The sequence below is a fragment of the Scyliorhinus torazame genome, chromosome 16, assembly GCF_047496885.1.
Source record: "Scyliorhinus torazame isolate Kashiwa2021f chromosome 16, sScyTor2.1, whole genome shotgun sequence".
NCBI lineage: Eukaryota > Metazoa > Chordata > Chondrichthyes > Carcharhiniformes > Scyliorhinidae > Scyliorhinus > Scyliorhinus torazame.
Window position 1 is genome coordinate 25532216 of NC_092722.1, and position 15916 is coordinate 25548131.

Consider the following 15916-nt stretch of genomic DNA (forward strand, 5'->3'; position numbering starts at 1 on the left):
TGGGATTACTGGGTTATGGGGATAGGGTGGAGGTGTTGACCTTGGGTAGGGTGCTCTTTCCAAGATGGTGCAGACTTGATGGGCCGAATGGCCTCCTTCTGCACTGTAAATTCTATGATAATCTATGAAGAGACCAGAATTGGGAATAGGGGAACCGAGGATTTTGCGTTTCACACAGCTGCGAATGGTCTGATTGAGCCAGAGGCAGGTGCCTGGAAGAGAGATGGAATCTATAGCTCTGGAAAGGGGCTGAAGACAATGGCTTTGGTTTTCCCTGGAAAATCAGATGAATTCAAATAAAGGGAATTTCCTAAAACAACCCTAGTTTCTCCGGGTCGCTGCCTGTTTCCTAGATTTAAACCTGGAATGAGCAAGTCTTATGAGGATGGGACTTGCAGTTGGTGAGGGGTGATTTAATTGAATTATACAAGATCCTCAACAATCTTTTTTTTAAATAAACATTGAGGTATTTTTGGTACTGTAACAACAAAATAAACAATACATGAAACTATAAACATAGTGCAAAAGCCGTCTCCCTTCCTTACAGGTCCCACCTTTATCAACCCCGTACTCTAAGCTAAACTAACCCCCCCCCACCCCCACCCCCTCTGCTGACGATTAATTTTCCCTAAAGAAGTCGACGAACGGCTGCCACTCCGGGTGAACCCTAACAGTGACCCTCTCAACGCGAACTTGATTTACTCCAAACAGAGAAAGTTAGCCATGTCCAATAGCCAGGTCTCCGACTTTGGGGGCTTTGAGTCCCTCCAAGCTAATAATATCAGTCTCCAGGCTACCAGGGAAACAAAGGCTAGAATGTCTGCCTCTTTCTCCTCCTGGTTTCCCGGGTCTTCCGACACCCCGAAAATCGCCACCTCTGGACTCAGCGCCACCCTTATTTTTAACACCGTGGACATGACATCTGCAAACCCCTGCCAAAATCCCCTAAGCTTCGGACATGTCCAGAACATGTGGACATAGTTTGCTGGTTCTCCCGCACATTTTGCACACTTGTCTTCCACCCCAAAGAATCTGCTCATCCGGGCCACGGTCACGTGAGCCCGATGAACGACCTTGAATTGTATCAGGCTGAGCCTAGCACATGTTGCGGATGCGTTGACTCTACTCAACGCGTCCGCCCTTAGACCATCCTCTCTCTCTCCTCCCAGCTCCTCCTCCAACTTGCGCTTCAGCTCCTCGGTCTGCATCTCCTCTGACCCCATAAGTTCCTTGTTAATGTCAGAGACGCTCCCTTCTCCTACCCACCCTCTGGAAACTACCCTGTCCTGAATCCCCCTTGGCGGTAGGAGCGGGAAGGTTGACACCTGTTTACATAGGAAGTCCCGCACCTGCAGATACCTGAATTTGTTTCGCCTCGTCAACTCAAACTTCTCCTTCCGCACCCTCATACTCGGAAAGCTCCCCTCTATAAACATATCCCCCATCCTCTCAATCCCTGCTCTCTGGAACCCCCCCCCCCATCCATACTTCCCGGGGCAAACCGATGATTATTACAGATTGGGGACTAGACCGATGCTCCCTCTGCTCCCACATGCCACCTCCATTGTCCCCAGACTCTCAGGGCCGCCACCACCACCGGGCTGGTGGAGTACCGTGCCGGCGGGCACGGCAGAGGCGCCGTTACCAACGCCCCCAGACTGGTGTCCTTGCATGAAGCCGCCTCCATACGCTCCCATGCCGACCCCTCCCATGCCGACCCCTCCCCCACCACCCACTTCCTGATCATGGCTATATTCGCCTCCCAGTAATAGTTACAAAAATTTGGCAGCGCCAGCCCGCCGTCCCCCCAACTCCGCTCAAGCATTACCTTCCTTACTCGGTGTCTTGCCCGCCCAAACAAAGCCAGTGATCACTTTGTTGAACCGTTTAAAAAAGGACCGCGGAATAAAAATGGGGAGATATTGAAACACGAACAGGAATCTCGGGAGGACCGTCATCTTCACCGTCTGCACCCTCCCAGCCAGTGACAACGGAAGCGAGTTCCATCTCCGAAAATCGGCCTTTATTTGGTCTACTCCCTTGGAGGGTTTAAACTAGTATGGCAGGGGGGTGGGCACGGGAGCAATAGGTCAGAAGGTAAAAGCATTGAGGGAGAACTAGGGAAGAGGGACAGTGTGGCTCTGAGGCAGAGCAGACAGGGAGAAGTTGCTGAACACAGCGGGTCTGGTGGCCTGAAGTGCATATGTTTTAATGCAAGAAGTATTACAGGTAAGGCAGATGAATTTAGAGCTTGGATTAGTACTTGGAACTATAATGTTGTTGCCATTACAGAGACCTGGTTGAGGGAAGGGCAGGATTGGCAGCTAAACGTTCCAGGATTTAGATGTTTCAGGCGGGATAGAGGGGGATGTAAAAGGGGTGGCGGAGTTGCACTACTGGTTAGGGAGGATATCACAGCTGTACGACGGGAGGACACCTCAGATGGCAGTGAGGCTATATGGGTAGAGATCAGGAATAAGAAGGGTGCAGTCACAATGTTCGGTGTTTACTACAGGCCTCCCAACAGCCAGCGGGCGATAGAGGAGCAGATAGGTAGACAGATTTTGGAAAAGAGTAAAAACTGGGTTGTGGTGATGGGAGACTTCAACTTCCCCAATATTGACTGGGACTCACTTACTGCCAGGGGCTTAGACTGGGAAGAGTTTGTAAGGAGCATCCAGGAGGGCTTCTTAAAACAATATATAGACAGTCCAACTAGGGAAGGGGCGGTACTGGACCTGGTATTGGGGAATGAGCCCGGCCAGGTGGTAGAAGTTTCAGTAGGGGAGCATTTCGGGAACAGTGACCACAATTCAGTAAGTTTTAAAGTGCTGGTGGACAAGGATAAGAGTGGTCCTAGGGTGAATGTGCTAAATTGGGGGAAGGCTAATTATAACAATATTAGGTGGGAACTGAAGAACCTAGATTGGGGGCGGATGTTTGAGGGCAAATCAACATCTGACATGTGGGAGGCTTTCAAGTGTCAATTGAAAGGAATTCTGGACCGGCATGTTCCTGTGAGGAAGAAGGATAAATACGGCAATTTTCGGGAACCTTGGATAACGAGATATTGTAGGCCTCGTCAAAAAGGAAAGGAAGGCATTTGTCAGGGCTAAAAGGCTGGCAACAGACGAAGCCTGTGTGGAATATAAGGAAAGTAGGAAGGAACTTAAGCAAGGAGTCAGGAGGGCTAGAAGGGGTCACGAAAAGTCACTGGCAAATAGGGTTAAGGAAAATCCCAAGGCTTTTTACACGTACATAAAAAGCAAGAGGGTAGCCAGGGAAAGGGTTGGCCCACTGAAGGATAGGCAAGGGAATCTGTGTGGAGCCAGAGGAAATGGGTGAGGTACTAAATGAATACTTTGCATCAGTATTCACCAAAGAGAAGGAATTGGTAGATGTTGAGTCTGGAGAAGGGTGTGTAGATAGCCTGGGTCACATTGAGATCCAAAAAGACGAGGTGTTGGGCGTCTTAAAAAATATTACGGTAGATAAGTCCCCAGGGCCTGATGGGATCTACCCCAGAATACTGAAGGAGGCTGGAGAGGAAATTGCTGAGGCCTTGACAGAAATCTTTGGATCCTCACTATCTTCAGGTGATGTCCTGGAGGACTGGAGAATAGCCAATGTTGTTCCTCTGTTTAAGAAGGGTAGCAAGGATAATTCAGGGAACTACAGGCCGGTGAGCCTTACTTCAGTGGTAGGGACATTACTGGAGAGAATTCTTCGAGACAGGGTCTACTCCCATTTGGACTCAAATGGACGCATTAGTGAGAGGCAGCATGGTTTTGTGAAGGGGAGGTCATGTCTCACTAACTTGATAGAGTTTTTCGAGGAGGTCACAAAGATGATTGATGCAGGTAGGGCAGTGGATGTTGTCCATATGGACTTCAGTAAGGCCTTTGACAAGGTCCCTCATGGTAGACTAGTACAAAAGGTGAAGTCACACGGGATAGGGGTGAGCTGGCAAGGTGGATACAGAACTGGCTAGGTCATAAAAGGCAGAGAGTAGCAATGGAAGGATGCTTTTCTAATTGGAAGGCTGTGACCAGTGGTGTTCCGCAGGGATCAGTGCTGGGACCTTTGCGGTTTGTAATATATATATATATATATATATATAAATGATTTGGTGGAAGCAGGGACGATAGTGACATTTAAGGGGCATCTTGACAAATACATGAATAGGATGGGAATAGAGGGATACGGACCCAGGAAGTGTAGAAGATTGTAGTTTAGTCGGGCAGCATGGTCGGCACGGGCTTGGAGGGCCAAAGGGCCTGTTCCTGTGCTGTACATTTCTTTGTTCTTTGTTTGTTTGTACTAGCCGGGCCGGATTTAATTTATGCAGCCAGTCCCATTCCCGCGCCACTTGAATGCCGAGGTACCTAAAGCTTCCCCCTACTAATCTAAACGGCAGCACCCCCAATCGACCCTCCTGTCCCCTCGCCTGGACTGCAAACATCTCACTTTTCCCCATATTTAGCTTATACCCCAAAAAACGGCCAAATTCCCCTAGAATCCTCATGATTTCTTCCATCCCCTCTATTGGGTCCAATACATACAGAGGCAGGTCGTCTGCATAGAGCGAGACTCTGCTCCAACCCCCCCGGACCAGCCCCTTGAGGCTCTCAGAGCAATTGCCAACGGCTCAATAGCTAGCACGAACAACAGTGGGGAGAGGGGGCATCCCTGTCTTGTCCCCCGATGTTGTCCTATTCGTCCGTACGCTTGCCACAGGAGCCTGATACAGCAACCTGACCCAGTCAATAAAGCCCCGCCCAAATCCGAACCGTCTCAGTACCTCCCACAGATAATGCTATTCTATCTGATCAAAAGCCTTTTCTGCATCCATTGCGATCACTACCTCCACCTCCCTACCTTCCGGAGGCATCATGATCACGTTTAACAACCTTCTTACATCAGCCACCAACTACCTACCCTTAACAAACCCGCCTGGTCCTCCCCAATAACGTCCGGAACACAATCCTCAATCCTGGAGGACAATATTTTGGCCAGCAATTTGGCATCCACATTCAACAGGGATATCGGCCTGTAGGACCCACACAGCTCCGGGTTCTTGTCCCGCTTCAGAATCAGCGGAATCGTGGCCTGTGACATCGTCGGGGGCAGCACCCCTCTTTCCCTTGCCTCATTGAACATCCTCATCAACACCGGCCCCAATATCCCAGAGAACTTTTTATAAAACTCCACTGGGTACCCGTCCGGTCCCGGGGCTTTACCCGACTGCATGGCCTTCAGACCCTCCACTATCTCTTCCAACCCGATCGGGTCCCCCAGCCCTTCTACCAGCTCCCCATCCACCTTCGGGAAATTCAGCCCCTCAAAGAAGTGCCTCATCCCCTCCGGCCCTGAGGGGATTCCAACCTGTACAGCCTACTGTAGAAATTCCTAAACGCCTTATTCACCCCTGCTGAATCTCCATCCAGGTTCCCAATCCGTCATTTACTTTCCCTATCTCCCTAGCTGCCTCCCTCTTCCTAAGCAGCTGTGCAAGCGTTCTGCTGGCCTTCTCTCCATGCTCATAGATCGCCCCCCTCGCCTTTCTCAGCTGCTCCACCGCCCACCCGATGGTTAACAAGCCGAACTCCACCTGTAGCCTCTGCCGTTCCCTTAAAAGCCCTGCCTCTGGGGTCTCTGCATACCTCCTATCGATCTGTAGTATCTCCTTTACTGGTCGGTCCATCTCTGCCCTGTCCACCTTCTCCTGTGGGCCCTTATCGAGATCAGCTCTCCTCTGACCACCACCTTCAGTGCTTCCCAGACCACCGCTGCTGAAATTTCCCCCGTGTCGTTGACCTGCAGGTAGTTCTGAATACATTTCCTCAGCCGCTCGCACACCCCTTCGTCAGCCAAAAGTCACACATCTAACATCCATTGCGGGCGCTGGTTACTGTCTTTACTAACCTGCAGGTCAACCCAGTGTGGAGCATGGTCTGAGATTGTGATCGCCGAGTACCCCGTGTCCACCACTCCTGCCAGTAAGGCCCTGCTCAAAATGAAGAAATCGATCCGGGAGTACACTTTATGCACGTGTGAGTAGAAGGAGAACTCCTTCATCCTCGGCTGCCCAAATCTCCATGGATCCCCCCACCCCCCCCCGAGTACAAGAAGAGTCCGCCATAAGTTCGCTCTCTCTTGGTGCTCTCTTGGCCTTGGTACCCCGGTCATGGCCATCGCCAATTGCAGCAACACCAGAAGCGAGTCCAAGTTCAATGCTCGCTACCAGACGGATGAGCCCAGCTGAGCAGCAGTTATTCCTTCAAACCGGAGAGATCCAGAATTGAACAGCGGCCACTGTTCTCTGACCTAAGCCGGGTGCCCGACGTTAAGTACAGGTTGTCTTAGCTGATAGGTGTAGTTAGCTAGTAGTGTTTATGTTGCATGACTAATTGTGTGTAAATAAAGTACCCTTGACCTTGAACTAACTAACTGGTGTTTGGCTCTTTGATCGTTAGCCGGTTGAAACTTGTGGTTGTATCATTCGATACCTGCCGACTCTAAGCATTAACACATAGATAACATAGAAAGAAAGGCAAACTCACTGATTGCCATAATTGGAACAGAGCCACAGAAAAGACAGAGTGAAAGAAAAGGCAACAGTACACAATTGCCTCTGTCATCAATTTTACAATTCAAATCCGGTAGAAAATCGGGGGAAAAGGTCCTAAAGTCCGACCAGAGCCCGGGAGCCACCAAATGTGCGACTTACTCCTTCATAGCGGCCACCAGAAGTTGATCCTCAACAGTCTTGACAAGGTGGACATGGAATGGAGGTTTCCTCTTGGGGGCCAGTCCAGAACTAGGGGGCACTGTTTTAAATGTAGGGGTCGGCTTTTTAGGACAGAGATGAGGAGAATTTCTTTTCTCTGAGGGTTATGCAGCTTTAGTACGCTCTGCCTCAGAAGGCAGTGGAGGTGGAGGTCATTCAATATTTTTACGGTGGAGGTTGATAGACTCTTATTAGGCAAAGGGATCAAAGGTTATCGGGGGTAGATGGGAATGTGGAACTTGAAACAAACAAACAGCTATGATCTTATCAAATGGCAGAGCCGGCTTGTGGAGCAAAATGGCCTCATTCTGCTCCTCTTTCATATGTTCATATCTCCTTCCTCATAGTTCCAGCAATTTGTATTTCTGATTTCAGATTCTTCACAGCTGATCCCTTTAAAGTCACTGCTCAGCTGCACCCCATTGGGAAGAGGTCTAAATAGTTCTTGCGATCTAATGTGGGCTAATTATATGGAAGCTACAAAACAGAAAGAAGCCATTGGGCCCGATTGGTCCTTGCTAGTGTTCATATTGCACAGGAGCCTCCACCTACTTCCCATCAATCGTAGCCCATTCACATATCCCATTGTTTTGTCCCTCAGGTACTTATCTAGATTTGACTGAAATTAAGCTGCTACTCCATGTGGTAAATAATTGTTATGGTTGCTGCCTGTTCTCGGACGATCCCTCATTTCCTCAACAGCCTCTCCAGCTCAACATTGGCAGAATCCAGCAGGATTATTGATCGAGAAAGCAAATTTTACAAAACCAACATAGAAATCTGGCATCAATAGATAAAGAGTCTCACCTGTCGAGTGAATTTATAACCACATTCACTGCACTCAAATTTCCTCACCCCCTTGTGCCGCCCAATGTGAACACGTAATTGATCAATGGCTGAAAGGAAAGAGCAGGATATTTATTAGTTAAACGGAGCAACAGCACCAACCCAGTGTCTTTCTTTCTTCGTTCCCCAAACTTCCTCCTCTCCTTAGCTTGGCTTGGGTAGAGTGCCAGGTACCCTCCTGTACTGACCATTCTTGGACTTGTGAGCCTCAAAGAGAGGGTGTTGAACCACACAGTCGTCGGGGAGGCTTCACAGCTGATCTTCATACAACGGCCACGCCAGCAGCTTCCAGCAAGAATCAATTGGCTGCATCCAGGAACTCTGGCCCTGCAATTACTCTCCTTCCACATCCATTGCTCACCTATGGCCGCTGACACTTGATGAACTATGCAATGCACCAAAGATTGACAATCTGAAGACATCAGTTTTACGAAAGAGGGGGAATTTGGTCAAGGGGTTGAGGGTATGAAAAGAACAGCAGAAAAATAACTGATTGTTCAGTTGTGCAAATTAAAACTTAGTGTGATGGTATTAATATCAACCAGTCCATGTTCGAGACTGTTCCCAGTTGTGGAGAAAATTATTAGAGCAAGACTTAAGAGCTCGTACGGAAAGGCTAGAGAAAAAAACAGGGTGTTAACATGCTACACACCCACATTACCTTTAAAGGACTTGCCACAGATGTTGCAGTAGTGCGGCCGCCCTTCCTGGTGCTTGCTTGCCACGTGTCGATGGAGGGGTCCCCTCTCTGTAAACGTCTGGCTACAGATCTGACAGCTGAATGGCCGCTCACCTGTATGAGTCCTGTTGTGTTTGTCCAGGCTCGCTGGTGCAGGAATCAAGACATTGTGTTAAAAATTTTAGGAGTACAACTGAAGTTATTTGATGCTTCACAGACCAGCTGCTCTTTCCAACCCCACCATGACTTAGTTGAGTGTTTCCTACTTCACCAGGGCAAGTCAGATCAATCCTTTCAATCCTCACCCATGGAAAAATCTTATTTTCTGCCAACAACCTGACAAGATCAGTAAATTCCACCTCGAGTGCAGCTGTATCATAATTAAGCTACTGATTTATTTTTAAATTCATTTCTGGGATGTGGGAAAGGCTGGCATTTTCTTTCCATCGCTAGATGCCTTGAGGAATTTGTGATGGGGCTTATTTTTGAACCGCAGTTTGAGCCATTTCAGAGAGCAGATAAGAGTCACAAACGTTGGTGTGAGACTGGAGTCACGTATAGGCCCAAACTAGAGAAAGGCAGGCCACCTTCCCTGAAGGAGAATAGGGAAGCAGTTGGGTTTTTAAAATGACAATCTGTCAGCTTCATGGTCACTTTTACAATATCGGCTAATGTAGGATAATCAACTGTGGAAGTTGGGCAGCACATTGGCACAGTGGTTAGCACTACTGCCTCACAACGCTGAGGACCCAGGTTCGATTCTGGCCCCAGGTCACTGTCCATGTGGAGTTTGCACATTCTCCCCACGTCTGCGTGGGTCTCACCCCCACGACCCAAAGATATGCAGCCATGCTAAATTGCCCGTAACGGGAAAAAAAAGAATTGGGTACTTTAAAAAATCAACTGTGGAAGACAGCATAGTCCATCCTAGTCTACATTAACAGTGGGTCACTCGCTAGCGTGGGTTAACTGATGTTCCTCCTCTCTATTCCAGGAATATTGATCAGCTGCAGAACCTTCCCCTCCACTCCCACCAATGTTGTTCTAAGAGACAAGATAACTCGGCACAGGACTGGGAATGGCTGGACTGTATGACATTAGGTGATGAATTTGCCAACTCCACCATAACAGAAAGCATTTTGTGGAGGTTCCTCTATTACAGAGGGAGCTGTAAACATTTGAGGAACAGGAGGCGAGTGCAAATCTGAGCCAAGCCCGAGGCCCATGGAGGCGAACTCCTCACCTTGGATCCTGAAGGTTTTCCCACATAAATGGCACTGGAACGGTTTCTCGCCGGTGTGTGTCCGCCGATGGACATTCAAGTTCCCCTTCTGAGTGAACCCACGGTTGCAGAATTCACAAATATACGGCCGCTCATTCCTATAATAGCGATGTGCAAAAACAGAGTGAACAGCACTCCTTTCCCCTCCCCACATCTTCTCTCCAATCTGAACCAACATCAGTAAAACAGATTATCTGGTCATTAATTATCGCATTGCTGGATATGGGGCTTGCTCTGCACAGACTGACTGCTGCACCTCCTTACATCAGTGAGTACAGTTCAAAAGAAAGTACTTTATTGGTGTCTTTGATATATTTGGTGTCTTTGATATATCCTGAGCTCATAAAAGGCGCTACAGAACTACAAGTCTTTTCAAATAGGATTGTGCCTAACACTAGAAAACATGTATTTAAGTATCAGAGAATACTAATGGGGAGATGCCCTATTTAAATAAGGTTCTGGGCACATATGCCATTTGTCCATCTCTCAAATATCTGTTCCTAATATCTATTTAGGCAGCAAATACTCAGATATACACCAACTGTACAGCTGTCCTGGAAAAGACTGGAAATCACAGAAGCCCAGGAAAAGGAAAAAAAGGAAAAGATCCTCTATTTGGGAAGGTGAATGAAGGAGTTCTGCGCTTCAATTCTACCGCTAACAATTCATGGAACCAAACAGCCATTTGGCCCATCATTCCAGTGCCAGCTCTGTGGACGTGGCATTCAGCCAATCCCAAACCCCAGGGCTGTGCAAATTTTAACTTTGTAGGAATATATCCAATTTCCTGTTGAAAGTTGTTACTGAATCCGTTACCACCACCCTTTCAGGCTGTGCATTCCAGATCAGAACAAATGCGGCGTAAAGAGATTTCTCATCCTCTCCCATCTGGTTCTTTCGCCAACCCCCCGCCCCCCCCACGAGCAGCTGGCTGTGACTAATTCCTTAAAGTAGGCAATGAATGGCTGCCGAAAGGGCAGCACGGTGGTGCAGTGGTTAGCTGCCAAGGACCCGGGTTTGATCCTGGCCCGGATCACTGTCCGCGTGGAGTTTGCACATTCTCCCTGTGTGGGTGTCACCCCCACAACTCAAAAAGATGTGCAGAGTAAGTGAATGGGCCATGCTAAATTGCCCCTTAATTGGAAAAAAAAGAATTGGGCACGCTAAGTTTATTTTTAAAAAATGAACGTCTCCAATCTCCGATAGAATCCCTCAACCGACCCCCTAACGGTGTACTTGACTTTCTCCAGGTAAAGAATTTCATTAAGTCACCCAACCTCGACACTGGGTAGAGTAGAGGACCTCCACCCCAGTAGAACGTGCCTCCGGACAATCAACGAGGCAAAGGCGAGGACGTTTGCTTTCACCCCTCCTTGCTGCCCCGGCGAACCCGACACCCCAAAATGGCCACCAGAGGACAAGGCTCCAGATCAATATTCAAAATCGCTGACATGGTGCTAAAAGAGACCCAAAAGCTTACCAGTTTGGGACCAGACAAGAACATGTGCGTATGGTTTGCCAGGCCCCGGAACATTGCTTGCACCTGTCCTCTACCTCCGGAAAGAACCCACTCATCTTAACTTTGGTCATGTGTGTCCTATGCACCACCTTAAGCTGGACCAGACCAAGCCGTGCATACAAAGACGTGGAGTTCACCCTACAAAGGGCCTCACTCCACACCTCAACCATCCACTATAGGTACCAACTCCCTATCCCACATCGCCTTCACCTCATCCACTGGATCTGAATCCTCCGACAGAATCCGCCCATAATTGCTGGACGTGCTACCCTCCTCCGGCCCCACCAGTCGGTGCCACAGGAAATGTTGGGAAGTTCCCGCGTACAAAATTCCTTATCTGGAGGCACATGAACTAGTTCGGCCCTGAAAACCAAACTTCATTGAAAATTCCTCCAAGCTGGCAAACCATCCCTCCACAAATAAATCCCCAAATCACTTAAGTCCTTTCAGTCCCCACATTCCAAACGTGGCGTCTAGGCCTGATGGCTCAAATGGATGATTGGCGTAATTGGGCTCATCCTCGATACGGATCCTAGTTCAAAGTGCTGCCTGAATTGTCTCCATATCCTTAAAGTGGGCATGACCACCAGGTTCAAGGAGTACCTTGCCGGAGGAAACGGAAGCCAGGCCATCACTAGTGCACCAAGACTAGATATACTACATGACCTTGCCTCCACCTGTCCCCATATGGAACCCGGATCACTGCACCACACCAGCACCTTCTCAGCTTTGGCCACCCAATAACAGAAAAGTAAATTCGGCACTGTTAGGCACCCTATCTATCCCTTTGAAGAGCTACCCTGCGGATCCTCGGGTCTTTAAAGTTTCTTAAATTAAAAATTTGGGCTATTTTCTGACAATTCTGTGGTTAATGATGTCACAATTTAATCCCTGCTCATTGCAATATTTTGTGTCAGCGATATATAGTGTCCTAAACACCCACCTCCACCATACAGGAAATGAATATAATGAACACTGGAAATTCCCAAATAATATTCCCCAAATAGGAAGCGATTTACAATCACAAATAACAAACCAAGAAGCTCAGATATTGTCTGCATCTTCTAACCATGGAGTATTTGTGATTGCTGCTTCTTGCCTGTTAGTTTGTCACATCAAAGTCCGATCCTAGCAATGTGGGTGCAGCAGCGTAGACTGCACCTTCTTCCCAGGCCGAATGTGTAACAGCGATAGGCTATCAACCTGCTACTTGTTCTATGGGGAACAATGATACAAAACGTGGAAGCATTGCAAACTGTGAGGAGGATAGTGTAGAACTTCAAAATGGACATAGACAAATTGGTGGAATGGGTCGGCTAGTGGCAGATGGAAGTTCAAAGTGGAGAAATGTGAGGGGATTCATTTTGGTAGGAAGAACATGGAGAGACAAAATAAAATAAAGGTTCCAACTCCAAATGGGTTGCAGGGTCACCTGGGTTTATTAATGCATTAGTCATTGAAAGTGGCAGGACAGGTTGTTGGAGCAGTTAAAGTATACAGTATCCTGAGCTTTATAGGGACATCGGGTACAAGAGCAAAGTTATGTTGAACTTATAAAGGACACTAATTTGGCCTCAGATGGAGTCCAGTTCTGGGTGCCACACTTTAAGAAGGATGTGAAGACACAGAGAAGGTGCAGAAAAAATTCACAAGAATAGTTCCAGGGATGAGGAACTTCAGTTATGAAGATAGATTGGTGAAGTTGGACTGTTTTCCTTAGAGAAGACAAGGCTGAGAGGAGATTTGATAGATGTTAGAATCATAGAATTTACAGTGCAGAAGGAGGCCATTTGGCCCATCGAGTCTGCACCGGCTCTTGGAAAGAGCATCCTACCCTATCCCCATAACCCAGTAACCCCACCCAACACTAAGGGCAATTTGGACACTAAGGGCAATTTAGCAAATCATGAAATCATGAGAGGTCTGGACAAAGTAGACAGGGAGAAACTGTTAAACTTGCGAAAGGATCAAGAACGAGAGGGCACAGATTTTAAATAATTGACAAAAGAAGCAAAAATGACATCAGGAAAAGCATTTTGACACAAAGAGCGGTTAGAGACTGGATTGCACTGCCTGAAAGTGTGGCCGGTTCAATCAAAGCAAAGCATTCAAACAGGGAACTAAACAGTTACAAAAAAGATGCTAGGTTACGAGGAGAAGGCAGGGGAATGGCACTAGATAAATTGCTCATTCGGAGAGCCAGTGCAGTCACAACAGGCTAAATGGCCTCCTTCAGCACTGTAAAGATTCTGTGAAATTCTGAGAGTGGGTGGATGTGAGTGCGACTGAACGGACAGACTCAAAAGTGAGTGGGCAGTCCAAGGTGCATCTTTTAATTTAAAAATACATTTCAATGCACTCACTCGTCTAAGCCTGTTTGATGATCGCTAACTTCAACTCCATATAAAAAGCTTGAAATAGGAAAAGGCCATTTTGGCCATCAAACTCTTCACTGTCACAATCCATTCACAACTATTTCGCTCCTGGTTTATCCCCAGACCTATCTAAGATCTTTGCACTCTCTTCGTAGCTGCCACATAAATCATGATAACCCTTTTACTCAAATGACACAGGATTAATTAAGCAATTTGTTCTAGTAGTTTTTTCTGGGTGACAATTCAGATAGGACCCAAGGTAAATTATTAATTTCGAGCAAGTGTACATTTCAGTATTCAATTTTCCCCCTTCTGCATTTTTAATTGCTGCCAAAGCAAAGGGTCTGTGCTAACCCCATCTGTGTACACTGTCCCTTTTTGTAATTGCCTCAATGTATAAAGGATAATGCTTATGCATATACTGTACCTGTGCTTGGATTTTATATGCATCTGCAGGCCATGCCGAGTGGAAGCCCTGTGACCACACTCCTCACACACAAACAGCTTCTCCCTCTGGTGTTTGGACAATTCGTGCAGATGCAGGTCGCTGCGGGTGAGGAAACATTTGGAGCAAGTGGGACACTGTGAACAAGAGACATGCTACACGTCAATTATTTTCGAATCATGGCAGCACGGTGGCACAGTGGTTAGCACTGTTGATTCACGCCGCTGAGGACCCGGGTTTGATCCCGGCCCCGGATCATTGTGTGGAGTTTGCACATTCCCCCCGTGTCTGCGTGGGTCTCACCTTCACAACCTAAGGATGTGCAGGGTAGGTGGATTGGCCACGCTAAATTGTCCCTTAATTTAAAAAAAGAATTGGGTACTTTAAATTTAAAATATCTATATTATTAATTGTTTTCTAATCCATATTTTTGCCCTAGCCACTTCTCCTGGCAGGCAGTGACTCACACAGGATTATGGTTTCACAGACACTGAGCACCTGTCCAGAACCTCAGGACAAGCAGACAGCACTGTGTGTACAGCACTGGCAAACATGTTTAACTCCCACAGCCAAGTCCAATCCTGTTCTAACCAGAGGTTTGAGGTTTGGTGCAGCACTTTCCAGCAGTATTGAGAGGAGTGATCAGGCTCCTTAGGTTAGGGGCATCATCTCTGACTCTACTACCTGTCATTGCCCTTGGCACAGATTTACAATCTTGACATAAGCCAAGGATCAAACCTGGTATTGTGCCTAGTGGTGCATATACCAACTGAGTCATTCAATCTCTCTGCTAATATATTTTATGCCGTTCCTCTTTTGGGTTTGGCTCCACTTGGGTCTTTCCCTTATTTCATCCCCCACAATAACCAGCAGCCCGTCTCCCACCTTAAACATCCACAATACTGTGGCTGTAAAGATTGCCCAGAGTGACGGGCAGCATGGTAGCACAATGTAGCGTCACAGCTCCAGGGTCTCAGGTTCGATTCCCGGCTTGGGTCACTGTCTGTGCAGAGTCTGCACGTTCTCCCCGTGTCTGCGTGGGTTTCCTCCGGGTGCTCCGGTTTCCTCCCACAAGTCCTGAAAGACGTCCTTGTTAGGTGAACTGGGCGTTCTGAATTCTCCCTCCGTGTACCCGAACAGGCGCCAGAATGTGGCGACTGGGGGATTTTCACAGTAACTTAATTTCAGTGTTAATGGAAGCCTACTTGTGACAATAAAGATTCCTTTTTTTTTTTTTTTAAGTTTACTACCCAGTCTAGAATGGTTGCAGCAACTTACCAAGGCTCCTTCAACAGCACCTTCCAAATCCGTGACCTCCGTCACCTAGAAGGAGTAGGGCAACAGGTCCATGGAACTCCACCAATGCCAATTGTCCCTTGAAGTCATACAATGTCCTGTACTGGACATATGTCGGCTGCTCCTTCATCATCATTGGGTCAAATTCCTAAATCTCCCCATATAACACAGGGAGTACCTGTACCACACAACTGCAGTGGTTCATTAAAAAGGCCCATCGCCTTCTTCCCAAAAGCAATTAGGGGTGGTCAATAATTGCTGAAATTGCCAATGCGTCCATCAGACAGCCTTTCCATCCTGATCCATTGTGCCATCTTATTCCTTCCCTTTCCTATTCTCTTGTTCCTTGCCTTCACTGTCCACTTCACCCACCTCACTGATATCATAGCTGTTACAGGTTTGGCTGCATAACTGTCACAAGACTAGTGTATGCAGTGCTTTTAGATGCTGCAGAAAGACAGACATATTATGTAACAACTTGTGTTAGTTACTCACCGGGTAGGGTTTGGGGGCCCCATGAGATTTGATCATGTGAATTTGCAAGTCTTTCTTCTGCATGAACTGCTGTGGACATGAAGGGCACTGAAAGGGTTAAAGCAGACGGAAAATTAATCGAGTTGGAAAGGGGAGTGTGGGAATAAAAGCACAGATTTTGCTGCTATGACAATGTGGGTTAGTGCTCTG

The 15916-nt window shown here is 47.5% G+C and overlaps 1 protein-coding gene across 3 annotated transcripts in view; it reads right to left on the reverse strand.

Moving 5' to 3' along the window:
- LOC140392638 (telomere zinc finger-associated protein-like) overlaps positions 1-15916 on the reverse strand; it is a 46065-nt gene that overhangs the window by 936 nt on the left and 29213 nt on the right. For all 3 annotated transcript variants that reach the window (XM_072478088.1, XM_072478086.1, XM_072478087.1), the window contains 5 exons: positions 15728-15814; positions 13919-14073; positions 9559-9695; positions 8298-8462; positions 7598-7686 (listed from right to left, as the gene is read on the reverse strand). In XM_072478088.1, the coding sequence (XP_072334189.1) occupies positions 7598-7686; positions 8298-8462; positions 9559-9695; positions 13919-14073; positions 15728-15814 (633 nt within the window). The remainder of the gene's footprint in view (positions 1-7597; positions 7687-8297; positions 8463-9558; positions 9696-13918; positions 14074-15727; positions 15815-15916) is intronic.